Source organism: Sesamum indicum, linkage group LG11 (genome assembly GCF_026168435.1).
Source record: "Sesamum indicum cultivar Baizhima isolate 11 linkage group LG11, ASM2616843v1, whole genome shotgun sequence".
NCBI lineage: Eukaryota > Viridiplantae > Streptophyta > Magnoliopsida > Lamiales > Pedaliaceae > Sesamum > Sesamum indicum.
The window spans coordinates 8,868,685-8,887,721 of record NC_142667.1 but is presented as its reverse complement, the minus strand read 5'-3'; the positions used below and the strand labels follow the sequence as shown (position 1 = coordinate 8,887,721).

At 37.8% G+C, this 19,037-nt stretch overlaps 2 protein-coding genes across 3 annotated transcripts; one reads left to right on the top strand and one right to left on the bottom strand.

Annotated features, from left to right (window-relative positions):
- Positions 1–699: 699 nt before the first annotated feature.
- On the top strand, positions 700–9,236 carry LOC105173453 (eukaryotic translation initiation factor 4G). 2 transcript variants are annotated; one of them, XM_020697559.2, is made up of 11 exons: positions 700–852; positions 974–1,135; positions 1,345–1,454; positions 1,792–1,971; positions 2,123–2,190; positions 2,303–2,359; positions 2,991–3,770; positions 3,907–4,251; positions 4,340–7,458; positions 8,268–8,462; positions 8,710–9,236. In XM_020697559.2, the coding sequence occupies exons 2-11, from the start codon at positions 984–986 to the stop codon at positions 9,038–9,040; spliced, it is 5,337 nt and encodes a 1,778-aa protein (XP_020553218.2). In that variant the 5' UTR covers positions 700–852; positions 974–983; the 3' UTR covers positions 9,041–9,236. The 2 variants fall into 2 exon arrangements, with proteins under 2 accessions (XP_020553218.2, XP_011093493.2); XM_011095191.3 differs by having other exon boundaries at positions 935–1,135.
- A 1,286-nt stretch (positions 9,237–10,522) lies between these two features.
- Positions 10,523–17,902, bottom strand: LOC105173802 (uncharacterized). The gene is made up of 7 exons (XM_020698058.2): positions 17,743–17,902; positions 16,880–17,010; positions 16,497–16,751; positions 15,020–16,174; positions 13,512–14,698; positions 12,846–13,004; positions 10,523–12,660 (listed from the first exon to the last, which is right to left on the bottom strand). Exons 2-7 carry the CDS (start codon positions 16,992–16,994, stop codon positions 10,789–10,791), a joined length of 4,743 nt encoding a protein of 1,580 aa, XP_020553717.1. The 5' UTR covers positions 16,995–17,010; positions 17,743–17,902; the 3' UTR covers positions 10,523–10,788.
- Positions 17,903–19,037: the final 1,135 nt, after the last annotated feature.

The window sequence follows — 19,037 nt, the reverse complement described above, 5'->3', positions numbered from 1 at the left end:
GGATCTGTAATATTGTAATCTCCTATTATCACTCGAAGTTTCAACTTCTTTACCAGTTGATAGGTTAGGTTGTTACACTTATACCAAAAAATACATACATATATATATATGTATAATTTAAATTAAAGCTAGACAAAAACATACAAAGAAAAGAAAAAGGAAATAAGATTTAGGATTGATTACACTTAGACACCTTTAAAAATGTGAAATTATACTTTTTACCGAAAAAAATTCAAAATTACAATTACACCACCTTCCAAAAATTTATCAATTATACCTAACCCCTTTTGTTATTGCTTGGAAAAAACTGCTTACGTTAATAGAAAAATTACATATATTTTTAATTTTTATCCTCATTTATTATTCTCATATAATAATTTTATACTTATAAGTAAAAAATATAATAAAATTAATTTTACTTAGATTTATAAAAATATAAATGAGAATATTAAATAAAGAATAAAATTATAAATTTATACAATTTTTCTGCTAAAGTTAGTATTTTTCAGTCAAATTATAATAAAAGGGGGACAAGTGTAAATTAAGAATTTTTACAGGGGATTTAATTATATTTTTAAAATATTTTGAGGAAAAACATTAATTTTATATTTATATAGGGAATCTAAGTGTAATTAATTCAAATTTTATTTACATCTATATTGTGTAAAATATAAAATACACACACACACACACACGTAATATACATTGAACACTCTTCTATTTTTCTTTTTCCTCCTTCTTCTTCTTCTTCTTCTTCTTCTTGATCTTCCTTTCCTAACGGCAACGTCCATTCATGGTTCCCGCCATTCTTCTCTCCCGATGGAAACCCTAATTCCACACTCTCGAATACAGGTGAATATAATTGAATTTGAAATCTTTCAGTGATTAACGGGAAGGTGATTGATTCTTTTTATGTGATCGGTGGTCTGTGTAGGGAGGAAGATTGCTCTAAATTTCTGGGTTTTCGTTAAAGGTTAGGATTTATGTCCCACAATCAATCAAGGAGTGAGAGGAGTGAGTCTACACAGTACAGGAAAACCGGTCGATCCAATCAGCAAGCACAGTTCCCGGGCGGCGTGTCCACTAAGGGCGGTGGTGGCGCCTCCTCCGCCCCCTCCAGTCAAGCTAGTCGCAGGTACACCTTCTGTGTTGATTGAATTTCGAGTGGGGTTTTGTTTCTTTAGTGTACCAATTGTTTCATACATGGACGTGTTCACGTGTGTTGATTGATTGATGATGAATGTGGGTGTGAGCGGTTATTTCCTCTAGGGCTTGCGCGTCTGTCTGTCGTGGGTTTGAATGATGTATTGTTTTTTTTTTTTTTTTGTTCATTTTGAGATGCAGTTTTAAGAAGTATAATAACAATGCACAAGGAGGGCAGACGAGGGCAAGAAGTCCGAATGTGGATTTAGACTCTGAGACTCATGCTGTACATCAACAGCATCCAACTCATGGTACGTGATTTGATTTTTCTTTTTAGGTTAACCTTTTCATTTTAATTTAGTCTTTCTTTGCATGGCGGGATTTGGAATTTGGGGAGGGGTGAGAATATTCTTGATTTATTGGGAGATAATCCAAGTTTTTTCTTTTCACAGTTACAGTGTTAGTTGAAGTTAAAAGGTTTTCTTTCCAAGAAAATTCTTCTTAACTATAGCCAGTACTAATTTATAGTGATTTTTCCAAGAATTTTCTTCACCCTGAAGTGGTTTTGGTTTTATTTTTTCGTTGTTATCTTTTCAAGTTTGGTTCTAGTAAACCATGTTTTTAAAATTTTAATTTATTTACTCTTAGTGGTAGCTGATGCACCAGTCACCAGCGTCTCTTCCGATGTCAAGCTGACAGATACTCCAACTCAAAAATTCACTGGAGCTGTTCCAGGAGCTTCGTTGTCTAATGTTTCAGCTGCAGCTCCAACTTCTAATGTTTCTGTTGCTTCTTCTGAGTCTGGGACCCCTGCTACACATGGAAAAGGTATGGCATAGTGGATTGTGTATATATATATATATATTTAGCTGTTAAAATAATTTTTTATACATAATTTTGCTGATACTTTATTGCAATTGAGATTATCGTTTCTTCTCCAATTGATGGCTCCTACTGTTTTTGTAATCTTTCTCTCCAGGAGATGCATCTAAGTCGTTTCCTTTGCAGTTTGGGTCCATAAGTCCTGGTTTTATGAAAGGAGTGCAGGTAATCCAATATTCATGAAATGCAAAGTCCCATTGTCATCTCCTTTCTCTTCTCTCCGTAATCCTAACTCTAGTTCCTAAGAATAAAAAATGCTTTTTCTATTTTTTATTAGATACCTGCTCGAACTAGTTCTGCACCACCAAATCTGGACGAACAGAAAAAAGCTCAGGTTGGCAGTTCTCTTCTATCCTGTTGTTTACGTGGTGTAGGAAAAGGTGCTCTCTTCTGTTGAGTACTTAGAGTTGTATGTTGTCATACTTTTTGATTGAAAAGACTCAGAAGACATTCCTTTTGTATTGGATATTGTAGAATGCTATGTTTCTTTTGATTTTTTTTACAGTGTGCTTGGATAGACATGGAGGGAAGTCGAACGATATCATAAATTATGAGAAAAAATGGAAACGGTTTTTTTGATCCATTGGAGAAAGGAAGAAAGAAAATTGCTATTAATATAGAAACTTTAGGAAAGAAATTAATCTCCTCTTGTTTCCTTTTTGCATCTGCTTTCTGTAAAGTGAAAAGTGTCCCCCTTCCTTACTCTAATCAACCGAAGTCTCTGAAGGTTACGTTGCATTTTTAGCTCAGAACACTACCTATTTCCATTATTTTTCTAAGAATTGCCTGAAGATGGGGTAATTTTGGGTTGAGCCCCACCTGCATAAATCTTTCTTGAATTCATCAGTGGGCCTGTTGGTCAAGATTATTCATTCTGCTCAACTTGAAAGGATGGTGACAGTAACGGTTCAGTTTGTATTAAATCGCTGTATGATGGTTTTGCATCATGATTCTTTTCTTGTCAGGCTCGGCAAAACTCTGTAAGGCTCAACCAAGCGGCATCAATTCCCAAGTCGCATTCGCTGAAGAATGATACAGGGATTCCTGACCAGGCCAATACTGTTGAGGCTCAACCAGTGTCCAAATCTAAGAGAGACACACAAGTTTCAGCTGGAGCACCTGTGACTCAAACTCAGAAGCCTGCTGTACATCACATCCCTGGCATGCCCATGCAACTGCCGTTTCACCAGCCGCAGGTTCCTGTCCAATTTGGTGGACCAAATCCTCAAATTCAGTCTCAAGCCATGTCAGGATCATCATTACCTCTGCCAATGCAGATACCCCTACCTATAGCTAATCCTCCAATGCAGCAACCAATGTTTATTTCAGGTCTTCAGCCACACCCTATGCACTCGCAAGGAATAATACATCAAGGGCAGAATTTTAACTTTTCATCACAGATGGGTCATCAGCTACCTCCTCAGTTGGGTAGCATGGGAATTAATATGGCCCCACAGTTTCATCAGCAGCAGGTTGGTAAATATGGTGGTTCTCGCAAAACTGTAAAGATTACCCATCCAGAAACTCATGAAGAGTTGAGGCTTGATAGCTCACCTGGTCCAAGGTTGCATCTTAATGTGCCACCTCAATCACCGCCAATCCCCTCATTTCCGCCTAATCATCTAATGAACTTTTATCCAAATTCTTACAATGCACCTCCTATCTTTTTTCCTTCTGCGAGCTCCGTTCCTATGAATAGCACTCAGGTTCCACCCACTTCTCAGCCTCCAAGGTTCTATAACAAGGTTAGTTTATCTTTTCTGTAGACTTTGCTTTGGCATCTTAGTTATCCTAATAAGCCATTCCTTTTTTGCATTATGCTCACTTTCACTTAGGATTGGGGAAGATTATCTGTTAACCTTTCTGGCTTATTGCCTGCAGGTCACCGTGAAACCACCTGTTGGCTCTCATGGGGAAAAAGAGTCATTGCAAGCTGTGTATTCAATTTCAGTTGGAAAAACTAAGTCTTTGGAAGTTGACAATTCATCTTTGAGCGCTTTACCAGAGTCAAAGTCTCGTTTAGGAACATCTACATCTGGCCCATCACCAGGTTCTATCAATGGGGAGAGTGATGCGCCCAACACTTTAGCTTCTGCATCTGCTCCTATAGATGGTTCTGCATCAACATTAATCAACTCCGCTGATGAAGAAAGAAATGGAGTACTTGTGCCTGATTCCACCAAAGTTAAGCATGATAAACCAGTCAATAGGGGCCAGCAGTATCAGGTATTGGTTGTTTATCTCTAGTTGTAAGTATTGCCCACTTTAAGCTAATTTGCAGTGATTCATGAGTATGATTTCTTGATATTTTCAGGTGAACAGGTACCCAGAGTCCCTCTCAAGTTTGCCTTCTCAATTGTCAGAAGCTGAGGGGATGAAACCAAAATCTACCTTGTCTATAACTAATTTGGTACCTGCAACTTCTAAGGGATCAACACCAACAACTGCTGGTACTGCTTCTGAGACTTCTAATTTGGCAAGTGAGGGTGCTAAAGAAGGAAAGACGGGTGATACATACAGAAGTTTAGTCATGAAAGGAGTAAATAGCAGACAACCAGAGCCTGAAATAATTGGGAGAAAGGAACAAGGAGAAGATGTATCATCCAAAAGTTCAAAATTCGACAAAAACAGCCTAGAAAAGCCGATGCAGTCTCTTTCTTTAGAATCTCCACAAATCACTGGTAAGGAGAGCTTTAATCAAGAGGTAACACCCAGCATTGATGGTTTATCAGAACACACAGAAGGAAAGGCCAAAGAAACATTAGGTTCTCGCTCTGATGATCTTAAGATGACTGATAATTTAGTTGCATCTGCTCACACAGAAGGTGGTGGAGATGCTCTGAGTTCTGTGTCAGTCAAGGGTTTATCTGCACAGGATGACAAAATTTCTAGTTCAGACACATTGCAAGGTGTGGGTGATGGCATGGGAACAACTGTTGCAAAGTCTGTAGACCAGGAGTCTGCTCCTGTTTTAATTCCTTCTCATCCTCATGGTGCCTCGATACCTGAAAATGCAGATATTGGCAATAATGGTGGTGACTTAGTCTCTCCTTCTTCAACCACTGTCAAGGATAAAGTCTTGTCAGATACAAATGTTGCAAAAAGTGTTGTGCCTAGAGGGAAGAAGAAAAAAAAAGAATTATATAGAAAAGCAGAAGCTGCTGGTACAAGTTCTGATCTCTATATGGCGTACAAGGGACTAAAAGAACAGAAAGAAACTGTAACCTCTGCAGATAGCACGGAGAAAACTTCAAGCATTAGCATGAAACAGGCATCCGCTGAAGTGACTCAAGAGAATCATGTGTCAATTGAAAAACCTGCTGTGCGTAAATTGGAGCCAGATGATTGGGAAGATGCTGCCGAGAACTCTCCCCAGTTAGAAACTTCGAAGAATGAAAGTCAAGGTATTGATGGAGATGGAAATGGGTCGATAACAAAAAGGTATTCTCGAGATTTCCTCCTCAAATTTGTGGAGCAATGCACTGATCTTCCAGAGGGACTTGAAATTACTTTGGACATAGCAGATGTGTTGATGAACTCCAGTGTCAATATTTTGCGTGAGTCATACCCTAGTCACGGAAGAAATAGTGACAGGCCAGTTGCAGGTTCTAGACCAGATCGTCGTACAGGTAGCTTGGGAGATGAGGACAAATGGAGCAAATTCCCTGGCCCTCTTATGCCAGGGCGAGGAGATATGCGGGCAGATGTTGGCTATGTGGGTAACATTGTCGGCTATCGACCTGGCCAAGGAGGTAATTATGGTGTTCTTAGGAATCCACGGGCGCATACACCTGTCCAGTATACTGGAGGCATCCTCTCTGGGCCGATGCAATCCTTTGGTCCTCAGGGTGGTCTGCAAAGAAATAATTTTGATTCTGAGAGGTGGCAGCGGGGAACTGGTTTCCAGAAGGGCTTGATGCCTTCTCCTTATATACCAGTACCAGTGATGCACAGAGCTGAGAAGAAGTATGAAGTAGGTAAGATTGCTGATGAGGAAGAAGCAAAGCAGAGACGGTTGAAGGCCATATTGAACAAGCTTACTCCTCAAAATTTTGAAAAGTTGTTTCAACAAGTTAAACAAGTGAACGTTGATAATGTTGTTACACTGACTGGTGTGATCTCTCAGATTTTTGATAAAGCTCTGATGGAACCTACCTTCTGTGAGATGTATGCCGACTTCTGCTTTCACCTTGCTGCAGATTTGCCTGACCTGAGCGTGGAGAATGAAAAAATTACTTTCAAGAGACTACTCCTGAACAAATGCCAGGAAGAATTTGAGAGGGGAGAAAAGGAGGAGGAAGAGGCAAATAAAGCTGAGGAAGAAGGTGAAGCTAAACAGACAGCAGAAGAGAGAGAGGAGAAGAGGCTCCGAGCCCGAAGACGGATGTTAGGTAATATTAGACTAATTGGAGAACTGTACAAGAAGAGGATGTTGACTGAGAGAATAATGCATGAGTGCATAAATAAGTTGTTGGGTCAGTATCAGAATCCTGATGAAGAAAACATTGAAGCCTTGTGCAAATTGATGAGTACAATTGGTGAGATGATAGATCACCCAAAAGCAAAGGATCATATGGATGCATATTTTGATATCATGGGACAGCTGTCCAATAATATGAAACTATCTTCCAGGGTCAGATTCATGCTGAAAGATTCCATTGATCTGAGAAAGAATAAGTGGCAGCAGAGGAGGAAAGTTGAAGGTCCGAAAAAGATTGAGGAGGTACACAGAGATGCTGCACAAGAGCGGCACGCACAAACTAGCAGGCTAGGCCGTGTTCCGAACATGGCTAATTCTATTAGAAGGGGTCCACCTACAGATTTTGCTCCTCGAGCTTCTAGTATGTTATCTTCTCCAGGTTCCCAGATCGGCAGTTATCGTGCTATCCAACCTCAGGTCCGCAGTTATGGTTCTCAAGATGTGCGGGTGGATGAGAGACATTCCCTTGAGAACAGGACCATGTCCGTTCCTCTGCCTCAAAGACCCCTTGGTGATGATTCCATAACACTTGGGCCCCAAGGTGGCCTTGTGAAGGGAATGGCTTTCAGAGGGCAACCATCCACACCTAATGTTCATTTGACAGAAATGTCGAGTCATGGAGATGCACGGAGGACAGCCCCTGGTGTAAATGGATTCAATTCTGTGCCAGAACGGAATGCGTATAGCCAAAGAGATGATCTCATGCCAAGATACACGCCAGACAGATTTGATGCTTCATCCAATTATGACCAATTACATTCACAGGAGAGAATTGTTTCCTATGGGAACAAGGAGGTTAGAAATACAGATCGTGATTTTGATAGATCTATCCCTACTTCTTCACCTGCTCAAGGTGGCCCCACAGCTAGTATGCACAATGTTTCTTCAGAAAAGGTATGGCCAGAAGAGCACTTACGAGACAAGTCGATTGCTGCAATTAAAGAATTTTACAGGTATCAATGTGACTCCAACCTGATATTTTTTTGTTTCATAGTCCCTCGAAAATACGAGCCCAGGTTCGATAAGTTCATTAGGAAGAGTAGAACAAGAATTCCTGTGTTCAAGTTGCACTACCTAATAAACTTACAAATCATGCCTCTCAATTCTTTCTGTGTTTCTCTCTAATGCTATGTCAAATTTGAACCAATAATGATCTTTTTGAAGAAAATATATTGTCTTTACTATGTAACTGTGGTTAGTTGATGCCATCGTCATATCATTTGATGCACCAGTCTTTCAGTTTTTCACATAGAGGATTTGTTTGGCTGGAGGAGGGGGCCAAAGTTAGTTGTGTTAAGGGAGATGTTGGATGGTTTAGGAAGCAATTCTATCCTGTAGTTTAAGTGGGGTTAAGTTGGGTTTTACCTAAATTATTTTTTACTCTGTTTTCACCGTCTTGTTCTCACAAAACACTAGAAGAACCCTATATAGGATAATGTTTTCAATGATGAGCACTGGAGTAAAATGTTTAGAATTAACCCACCCTGGACTTATGTGGGTCAGTTCGAGAGAGTGGAAGGGCAAGATGTTGACACCATTGGGAATGAGAATTTGGCAGAGCTATTTATTCCTTGAGAATCATTTTTAACCTCGTCTTGTACTTTCACTTTATGTGTTGTCTTTCTTACTGTTGTACAATGCTATATAATTTTTTAGCCCTGTTATCTTTTGTGGACTTATTAGTCTCTTCATATTTGTTAAGCTTAAAAATATTTGCTTTTCTTTCTATATTAAGATGAAACTGAGTCTCTCATTTTTGCAGTGCAAGAGATGAGAATGAAGTTGCTTTGTGCATCAAGGATTTGGATACCCCCAGCTTCTATCCCTCTATGATCTCTCTCTGGCTTATTGATTCTTTTGAGAGGAAAGACATGGAGCGGGATCTTTTGACAAAGCTTCTTATCAACCTTGTAAAACCAAAAGATGGAATGATAAGCCAAGATCAAGTCCTCAAAGGGTATGGCTGTGACCAGTTTTATAATCACTGTCACAATAACGAGTTTTAGATATATTATGTAAAGCCATTGAAGATTGGATGGTTAAGGGAAATCTGCAACTGAAACTTGATTATAGAGGGAGTCTAAGTTCTCAAAATCGATTTTTCTTTTTATTTTTTTATTTTTTTATTTTGTAAGATGTCCAAACTTAAGGGGGAATTATCCATAATATTTATTCTGTTGTCTGATATAATCTCACTTGGATAGGTTTGAATCTGCTCTGAGTGTCTTGGAGGATGCCGTGAATGACGCCCCCAGAGCAGCAGAGTTCCTTGGCCGTATCTTCGCAAAAGTCATCTTAGCGAACGTTGTTTCATTTTCTGAAATCGGGCAACTGATATATGAAGGCGGAGAAGAAGAAGGGCGTCTGGTAGAAATAGGTCTTGCAGCCGAAGTAATGGGAAGCATGTTGGACATGATCAAATCCGAAAAAGGCGATTCCATGCTCAATGAGATCCGGTCAGGTTCTAATCTGCGGTTAGAGAAGTTCAGGCCTCCAGGCTCTAACAAATCATGGAGAATAGATAAGTTTATATAGAGGATAGCCATGCTCCTTGTATCTATCTGGTAGGGAAATTCTTGTCTCATTTTTTTTAGGTTCGCCAGTTCTAAATTTTCAGGTAAAAATTTTTGTTCTGGGCCAATATTAGGGGAAATCTTCGTGTTTTTATGTTATTTTGCCAAGAAATGACTTGCAAATTATGAATGAGCAATCCACTTATCTATTCTTTCTATATCCATTTTCTGTTGTTTTCTTAGGCTAAATTTTAAGGTGACTTACTCTACTCTTAACTATTTTTTCTGATCAAAATTGTAATGCTTTTTGAAAAGTTTTGGGGGTTAAAATGTTATAATTTAGTACAGTGTGGTCAAATATTATCTTTAATTTTTTTTTTTTGAAAAACTAGCCGTTTACGAGCATTTGAATCATTGTGAATGTATCTACCTATGTACATAAATTTTGATCTGTTAGCCTTTTTATTTTTTTCTAAAAAAAATTAACGTGGCTTTTCAATGGATCACTTGTTATTTTATTGAAAATAGATTGAGATATTAAATAAGCAAATATGGATGTTTGAAGAAAATCGTTGTCAATGTATAATTATATAAATATTCCACTTGTGAAACGACAGTGGAATCAAGTGATCAAATATATTGACAACAATCAAACATATATATCTTTTTTTTTTAATTATTATTTCTCAACTTATTTTAATAAAGTATGAAATAATTTATTGAGAAATGCAAAAATTGTGAGAGAAGATTGTAGATCAAAATATGTAGCACAAGTACATTAAATGGTCATAAACGAATTAGTTTTTCAGAAATATTAATATATAATATTTAACCACAAAAGTGTATTAAAATAATATTTTGATCCTGTCAGTTTTAGAATTTTATAATTTGGTTCAGAAGAAGTAGTTAAATTACAGTGAATTTTATTGGAATATCACATATAATTTATTGGATGGCATTATATCCAAAACTCAACAAACCTTGGTTTGGACAATTGTAATTTTTAAAAATAAAAGGACCAACTCCTATAAATTTAAATCTTGAAAAAGCACTACTGTCTGAGTGAATTTTGTTAGTGGAAAAGATGCCCTACAGTTGCAAGAAGCCTCTTTTCTAGTTCTAATATCAGTAAGAATGTTCATTAAACTAAAATGCTAAATTACAGCCACTTCTAATAAGATCTAACATAATTATAAATATGAGTTCGTTATTTAAAAAATTATATAGAAATAACAAATAATTATGCTAGCCGATGAGGTGGAAACTACTACTTAATCTTGTCGTTTTCTTTTTTCTTTTTAATCATATGAAAAAATATAAAAGAGTCCCAAGGTGAGTAAAGTAAATAATCCATACAGCATGTTAGTACATAAAAAATAGTTTAGAAAATTCAAAAAGATAAAATAAAATTATATTCATAATATTTTGATCAACTCATCACAAAAATTGAATGAAAACCTAACGAGAACTAATATGATTGGCTTATTGTTAGACGGACGAAATGAAGGAAGTATTTGTAACTTTTGAGAAAATATTTGTAATGATGTCAAATATAATTTGAGATGTCTGTAATTTAACCAACTAAAATTTCCAAGCACAGAAATGAATGCTTTCAGCTGCAGTTGCTTCAGGTTTTGAGATGTAAGAAGATGGTTCATTTGATAATGTGTTTGTATATGAGAACTCAAATCTTTGGTAATAAACTTCTGGATGGGGCAACAGAGAGTGGCCAAAGCTGATGAGATTGAAGACAAATGTCAATTTTCGCCATCAAGATGCAATACTGAAAGTTTCAACCAAGTTCTTATCCTTTGGCTGATAAATGATCTTCACAAACATGTCTTTGAGGTTCACATCAGCAACAATATCTTCAAGAACTCCGTCATCAATGCATGTATCAGCATTCATGGACTTGCATTGTTCATTGGAGGAAGAAGTGAAAACGAGCTCGGATAGCCGCTCCTTTTCAGCTTGTCTGCAGTACTTATCCCCCTCTGTTGTCCCTGAAGTCATCAGATGGTAGGTGTAGACAATCTTCTTCTGTCCCAGCCTATACGCTCGGCATATAGCCTGCCTTTCCACTGAAGGATTCCAAACAACATCAAGAAGCACGACTCTGGATGCCCCGACTAAGTTTATGCCCTCTGAGCAGCACCTTGTCGATGCAAGTAAGACCTTGGCTTCGCTTTTGGGATCGTTGAAAGCGTTTATCAAGTTCTGCCGGTCCTTTTGTCCCATTTTTCCTTCCATTTTGAGAATTTGCTTCCCTTCTCCCCATCCAAAGAATCCTTTAAGATGGTCTTGTATCAGATCCAGAGGTCCGAGATACTGGCTAAAAACGAGCACTTTCTCGTTCCGCACTGCGCTGAGACGAACGAGCTCCATCATGAATCTTGTTTTTACTCCTTCAAAAGGAATTAGCTTAGATGCCTCCAATGCAGCCTGGTCGACTCCACTTTTCTCTTCTTCTGTTAAACGGCATTGAGTGAAAAGATACGGGTGCACAGAGATTAGTGCGACCTTATGATCAAACTTAAACATATTTTTCAACCCTTCTATTCTCTGTATTAGACTCTTTTGCAGTTCTGGAGGTCTTAGAAGGATAACACAATCTCTCAAACCAGGGAGACTCTGTTGAAGAATGGCGCCTTTGTGAACATGAACAAATGGTGCCATGGCAGCTTTTAGATCGTCTATTGCAGTGTCCATGACGGAGACAGAAAATTGAGATTCTTCGATATCCCTGTAATTTTTCCTCGAGCACCTTCCCCTACAAGATATCATTTCACTAAACTTTTTCTCTTTAGCAAGAACTCCAGCTACTGCCGGCCTCACTATGCGCAGAATGTTGAAGAGTTCTTTGAAGTTATTCTGGAAAGGTGTCCCTGAAAGAATGATCCTTTTCTTAGTCTTCAGCTTCAGAAGGGCATTCCAGATGTTGCTTTTCTGACTACGTGGAATGTGCCCTTCGTCAAGAACAACCAGACCAGGCTTCTCAAGAAGTATCCTAGTCACAGGCTCATTTTCGCTTTTCTTCCAAGCCAGGCTCTTGAATAGATCATAGCTCATTCCAAGAATGCTTTGCTCTTTGTTCCAAGAATAGATTTTCACTGTCCGCACTGTTGTGTTGTTGAGGGGCCTCCCTTCCGGCAGACGTTGAAGAATCATTTTATTCTCCTTTCCTGATATCTCCAAGTTGTTCAGGTTATGGAACGGGAACTGCACGTCCCATTTCCTGAATTCTTCTTCCCATGTAAGGAGCATGCTAGCTGGTGTGATGATGAGGGGTCGAGAATCAGGATATAGCTTCAAGTAAGTCTCGAGAAAAACCATCGTCAAGCGGGTTTTGCCAGTTCCCGGAGCATGAGAAATAATGCATCCTTCAAGATTTCTGGACTCTGCAGTCTTCACTTGAGCAAGATCAGTTGTTCCTGCCAAGTTCTTCCATAGAAACTCGAGCCCTTCTCGTTGATGTTCATACATTGTTTCTCTGATACCAGGTTTAATATCCCATATTGTTCCTTTCCTAGGATTGCAAGAACCAGCGAAATCTTCTCCTGGTTCCATATCAAGGCCGTCTAGCACATAAGATTGATCAGCCCCGGCGAACCTCCTATTTGCCCCTCGATACATTTTTTCTGCCTGCATGAGAACAGAATAACAACATAAGTTTATACAGATTAGTTCCAATATCAACTCTTAAGTAAAAGCTCCTATTTTAACATCCGAGAAACAGGAATTATTCATATTTGATGCTGTAATTATCTGAATGTTCAAGTATTTCCTCCACCCTGTTAATTCTCATGAATACAGATCAAAGTACTTACCCATGGAGGTATAACGTGTTTTGCTTCAAGCTCTATATGGAAGCAATATTTACAGATCACTCCGATTTCATCATCCTCGATCAGCTGATGCTTCCCCTTACAACACTGTGTGTATTGATTTGCTTCGTCATCAGGAGAATTTGTAGTATCTTTTGCAACCTGTGACTTTAAAAGATAAGTGCAAAATTTTGAAGCAATAAACGAATACATGTCATCTTTTTCCCTATTAAGTTTCCTCTAAGAAAGCGCACGGATGTTGCACGACCTCAAGAAACAATGTGTGCTCAGAATTTATGAGGAAAGATCAAATTCTTTTATTGTTTTCTCATAGGGACAAAGTGACCTTTCCTTAATTAGTTTAAACATGTTAACACAAACAAGGATTTCATTTCTTACAACATATAAACTTTTCCAACCTGTGACCTTAATAGGTAAGTGCAGAATACCAAAACAATAAATGAACATATCACTCTTTTTCCATTCCTCTAGAAAGTGCACAGAAGTAGCACGATCTTGAAAAAAATGTGCGCTCAGAATTTATGAGGGAAGGTCAAATTCTTTTATTGTTTTCTCATAGGGAAAAAGTGACCTTTCCTTAATTAGTTTAAACATGTTAACACAAATAAAAGCTTCATTTCTTACAACATATAAACTTGATATACTTACCTCATGGTATTCATTGAAGTCCATATCTCCATATGTCAGACAAAGTTCCATTTCGTCAAACAGACGTTCAATGATCAACTCAGATTCTGATTTTTCTACTGCTGTTGTGATCTCATCCTCAAATCTGAACTTCAGAGGAAGGGCATCTTTGTGTTCAAGCGACTGCTTGGGTTCCTCATGACTTCCATCCTCTTTAACTTCTGCTGTCTTATCCAGTACAGAATCCAAGAGGTCCTTGTACAAGTCATAATCCTTTCTTGCACATAAACGCCTCCCACTCATTTGCTCATTGTTTTCAAACTTGACTCTCGCTTTCTTATTTCTAGCATGTTCATATGTGGGAGAATTATCGTGCAAAGCAGAGTTACTCTTATCACTATCTTCATTCTCCTGTGACAAACCATATTTCCTTATAGATGCTTGCCCATCTTTCCCCATTCTTTGAGCAGCTCGAGTGCCGCTAGTATGTGATGAAGAAATCAATTTCATTCTCTTTCTGCCAGTCCATGAATGGTCAATTCCCTCATCGTCTTCATCTTCTTTGAACTCTTTCTTGGTAAACATCTGACTTGACAACAATGGAGATGATTTCTGCACATGATCTCTTTTGTTTCCTGGTCTATTTCTGGAGCTATCTTCTTTGCTGGGGCAATTACCGATGTTTCCTACTGTCCTTTTGCGACTATCTCCGAGCTCTTGAACTTCAACTTGAGCCTCTTCTTGATGCACTTTCAATGATGCAAATTCCGGTCTATTAGAAGCATGCTGATCAACAGATCCTTGTTCATCATGACTATCTGATAGCTCAATACCATCAGAACAGTCATACTGCTCCATGGTGAATTCTTCATCTTCAGAATCATCAGCTTCATGATCACTTGAAGACAGAGAATCAGAAGGTCTGCTATCAGAAGGAGATGATGATCCATCCGATAAAAAATCCAAGGAAATATCGTCAACCGTTGTGGGCTTTCTCAAAACCCCTCTCTTTGATCTAGTCCGACTTGCTATACCTGTTTCGTGTGCTGATCCATGTGACCTCTCCTCATCTTCTTGCGGAAGAGGGCTCTTACAATCAGCATAATATTTATTTTGATCCAACTGTCTGCTTCTGTCCAAGTTAGTTTGACTCCCTCTTGTTCTAGGACAAACAGAAGTTGATTCTTTGATTGTGTCATCATCATTCTCTGCAAACGATAATTAAACCCTAACTTGTTACAGAAGTAGCAGAAAGCAACATGTGTGCAAGCAACGCGCAGAAAAATGCCAAGAATGCAAAGGACATAATTTCGAAGATGTTTGATTCAATGTTCATCAAGTTGTTAAACAAGAACACAAAGGAAATAAACATGCAGATCATATGCAGAAATAGAATTGACAGGAATAAAATTGTCTTAAATTAAGCAGTTTATGGCATATGAATTTTATCATTAGGAAAAGTGATGAGACTAAAAACCAAAGATAAAAAAGGTTGTGATCCTGCAAAATGAAACAATTCCTTCACTGACCTTTTCCTGCATAATCTCTGGCAGATTCTGCTGCCAGTGAAGATTCTTTTTTCAGACCATGATGTGTCTGCCTGAATTCAGCTTCGCTGATTCTTTCTACCCCGATTTCCATTCCACAATGACCACTAATGGTGTCACCATTTGCATGCTTTATATGCATCCCAAGAAACTGAACATCATTGTCGTCCAAGGAATCAGTGTCATAAGCCTTTAACTCGTAATCATCTTCCAGCTCTGTATTGTCCTTGTACAAATCATAATACTTTCTTGCACAAAACCGCCTCCCACTTGTCTGCTCATTGTTTTCAAACTTGACTTTTGCTTTCTTCTCTCTAACATGTTCGTATGTGGGAGAATGATCGTGCAAAGCAGTGTTACTCTTATCACTATCTTTGTTCTTCAATGACGAATCATATTTGCTTATAGGTGCTTTCCCTTCTTTCCCAATTCCTTGAGCAACTCGAGCACCCCTAGTACCTGATGAAGAAATCCACATTTTCATACTCGTTCTGCCAGTCCATGAACTGTCAATTCCCACTTCGTCTTCATCTTCTTTGAACTCTTTCTCGGTAAACATCTGACTTATTAACAATGAAGATGATTTCTGCACATGATCCCTTTTGCTTCCTGGTCTATTTCTCGAGCTATCTTGTCTGCTGGAGCAATTACCTATATTTCCTACTGTCCTTTTACTACTATCTCCGAGTAACTGAACTTCAACTTGAACCTTGTCTTCATGCACTTTCGATGGTGCAAACTCCTGTCTCTTAGAAGCTTGCTGATCGATAGATTCTTCTTCATTATGACTATCTGATAATAGCTCAATACCATCAGAACAGTCTTCATGCTCACTTGAAGAAGGAGAATCAGAAAGACTGCTGTCACCAGGAGACGATGATCCATCCGATAAATCCAAGGAAATGTCGTCCACCATTATGGGCTTTCTGGCAACCCCTCTCTTTGATCTAGTCCAACCTGCTATGCCTATTTCGTGTTCTGATCCATGTGACTTCTCATCTTCTTGCAGAAGAGCGCTATTACAATCAGCGTAACATTTGTTTTGATCCAACTGTCTGCTTCTATCAGAGCTAGTTCTACTCCATCTTGTTCTAGGACAGACAGAAGTTGATTCTTTGATTGTGTTATCATCATTGTCTGCAAATGATAATTAAACCTTAAGTTGTTACAGAAGTAGCACAAAGCAGCATGTGTGCAAGATGTCTAGAAAAATGCCAAGAATGCAAATGACATTATTTGGATGATGTTTGATTCTAAGTTCATCAACTTGTTAAACAAGAATACAAAGGAAATACATGTGCAGATCATGTGCACAAATAGAATTGGCAGAAATAAGATCGTCTTAATCCAAGCAGTTAATGGCATATCACAATTTTATCATTAGCGAAAGCGATGAGACTAATAACTAAAGATGAAAAAAGGTGGTGATCCTGCAAAGTGAAAAAATTCGTTCACTGACCTTTTCCTGCACAACCTCTGCCAGATTCCACTGCCGGTGAAGACTTCGGACAATGAGGTGTCTGTCGGAATTCAGCTTCGCTGATTATTTCGATCTCCATTCCATGATGACAACTCCCAATGCTGTCACCATTCGCATGCTTCACATGCATTCCAAGAAACTGAACATATTCGTCGTCCAAGGAATCGGTGTCATAACCCTTTAACTCGTAATCATCCTCCAGCACTGTATTGTTCTCTTCTCTTGGTTTTTCTCCTAGACACAATAACAATATCATCATCATCATCAAGTACTATGTTCTTACAAAAAATAAGAGTATCAACAATTTGCAACAAAAGCTTTCTTGCAATTACTGTTAACCCAAATGTGGTAAAAATTTATACTTAAATTCATCTGCACGCTCTTGCTTGAAGAGCCACTCTGCGTTCCCCCCATGATGTCATGAGCGAACCTCGTACGTGATCTTGTCCGTGATGCTACACCACCAGAAGAGTTCATTGCTTTGCTCCACAAACTAGACAAGATTAGGAACATAATTAAGGAGTGAAGATAAGTTGGAAAATTTAAAAACACAGTAAATGCAAAGAAAAGAGACTTCAAAAATGTTGATTGGGAGATGTAATGCAAAACCCTCTACTTGTCTGAAAAAGAATGAATAAGAACAGAGATTAGGGACAGAAAACAACTGAAAAGTTCCAGGTAGAAATAGTTATTGCACATACCATAACAGATTACATTCAGACATGCATTTTATGTGCATGTTTTGTGCAATGGAAACAATTCTTTCATTTGATCAGATAGCTACATGGGGTTTCAAGACACTGTGGGGTTCTTGAAATTCAACATAAACTGCATCAAACTCTTCTCCGACGTTGAAGAACAATTCAAGCTTTGTGGTGCGGTGTGAAATGAAGTCCACAATCTTCTGCAGTTGGTTTGCTGCCTATAGGCTTATGTTATGACAAGGGCTCAACATCAATCGGAAACTAAAGAACATCATTCTACTAATTTAGGATTCTAGATGTTTGAAATCAAGAAAACACTGCAAAAATGACCTCTTCAGATAATCAAGATATTCTTCAAGTAAATCACATGCTAGTACTCGCATAAACAAGAAAAATCATAATACTCAGAGATAAAAAAAAAAGTAATGCAAAAACACATAAGTCTGAGAACATCAACTCCATAAAAATGCACAAAAAAAAGGTGATCCCAGAAACACAAAACATTATATGCAGAGATTTACCTTTGAAAAATTTCACTTGAATGTCACCCTCTGATCTGATCCCTGAAACACACAACACACTTGAAACTTCCCCAAACCTAAATCTTTTAATGCAGGCAAAAAAGATTGATTCTTATTCTTTCTTTTCCTATGTATACCAACATTTGCTATTCTCTGTGTCTGAGTGTGACTTTAAAGTTCGTCTTTTTTTGGCTAAATGTCCTTAACTTTACCTCTGCATGGCCTATAACTTCTGTGCTCATACTTTTCACCCCCATTCACAGTGTGTGTGTCTGAGAGAGAGAGAGAAGAGGAGAGAGAAAAGAGAGACAGCGAGTGAAGAAGGTCACGTAGGCATTTTGGTGTGAACTGCAGCAAAGAAAAAGCACTAAAAATCAACTCTTTCTCTCTCGCTCTCTGTGCTACAGGCTAAAGCTAAAGAATACAAAAATGGGATTCTCTTTTTACCATAATTTCATATTTTGCCCAAAACTTTAAAACATTATACGGATTGAGACATTGCTTTTCTGAGTTTCAACACTGAAATGTCAAGGCTTCCTGTGCCCGGCCCCTCAAAATCTTGATTCTTGGCACATATATAGCTTGCTTGCCCTGTTTGGAAAAGCTGATGATGATTTCCAATAAATTATGCAGTCATTACACGTCTTTTGGTGTCCAAGAAGATGAAGAATCGTTGTTAGAAAATTGACTCTTGTTTAATGATGATTACTTTGTCCCTATGCATCCATTTCTTAGGGGACAAGTTGTTCTTTCTCATATTTAAGTTATACCCTTTTTTTCTAAAAACAAATAACAGTAATAAATTATAATAATAATACCTCAATTTAATCAATATTTAACAATAATAAAAAAATCAAAATAAACCACACATAATGAAATAAATACTCATACATTCGATAAAATTTGAATCAAAACATTAACCGTTAAGTTAAGACATCATTATTATATATGTTATACCTAAGTATTCTGCTAGCACAAAATTAATTTTGAATGAGCATTTGGATGGGTTTATAAACTTTTCAAAATATTTTATAAAATATTTGATAATAACGTACACTGTATTGTGAACTATTTCGTAATTTTTTTGAAAAAATAGCTTGTAAAATACAAAAATAAAATATTAGAATTTAATGATAAGCTCTCTTAAGAGGAGTAATGAGTTACTAAGTTACTTTTAAAGTTCTACTAAAACTTTTCTTAAAGTTCGATCATATTAATGAGGGTTAAATATATTTTGCCCTCTGAACAATGTATATAATCGTATTTACCCTTTTAAAGTATGAAAGATAGCAAAA

What these genes read in the sequence shown, in the direction of transcription:
- LOC105173453 (XM_020697559.2), top strand. Translation starts at nt 984, where the DNA reads ATGTCCCACAATCAATCAAGGAGTGAGAGGAGTGAGTCTACACAGTAC. An exon ending in TCCAGTCAAGCTAGTCGCAG is followed by an intron (nt 1,136 to 1,344) that starts GTACACCTTCTG and finishes TTTGAGATGCAG; the next exon opens with TTTTAAGAAGTATAATAACA. An exon ending in CCCTGCTACACATGGAAAAG is followed by an intron (nt 1,972 to 2,122) that starts GTATGGCATAGT and finishes CTTTCTCTCCAG; the next exon opens with GAGATGCATCTAAGTCGTTT.
- LOC105173802 (XM_020698058.2), bottom strand. Translation starts at nt 16,994, where the DNA reads ATGAACTCTTCTGGTGGTGTAGCATCACGGACAAGATCACGTACGAGG. An exon ending in GAGCGTGCAGATGAATTTAA is followed by an intron (nt 16,752 to 16,879) that starts GTATAAATTTTT and finishes TATTGTGTCTAG; the next exon opens with GAGAAAAACCAAGAGAAGAG. An exon ending in CAGAGATTATGCAGGAAAAG is followed by an intron (nt 14,699 to 15,019) that starts GTCAGTGAAGGA and finishes TATCGTTTGCAG; the next exon opens with AGAATGATGATGACACAATC.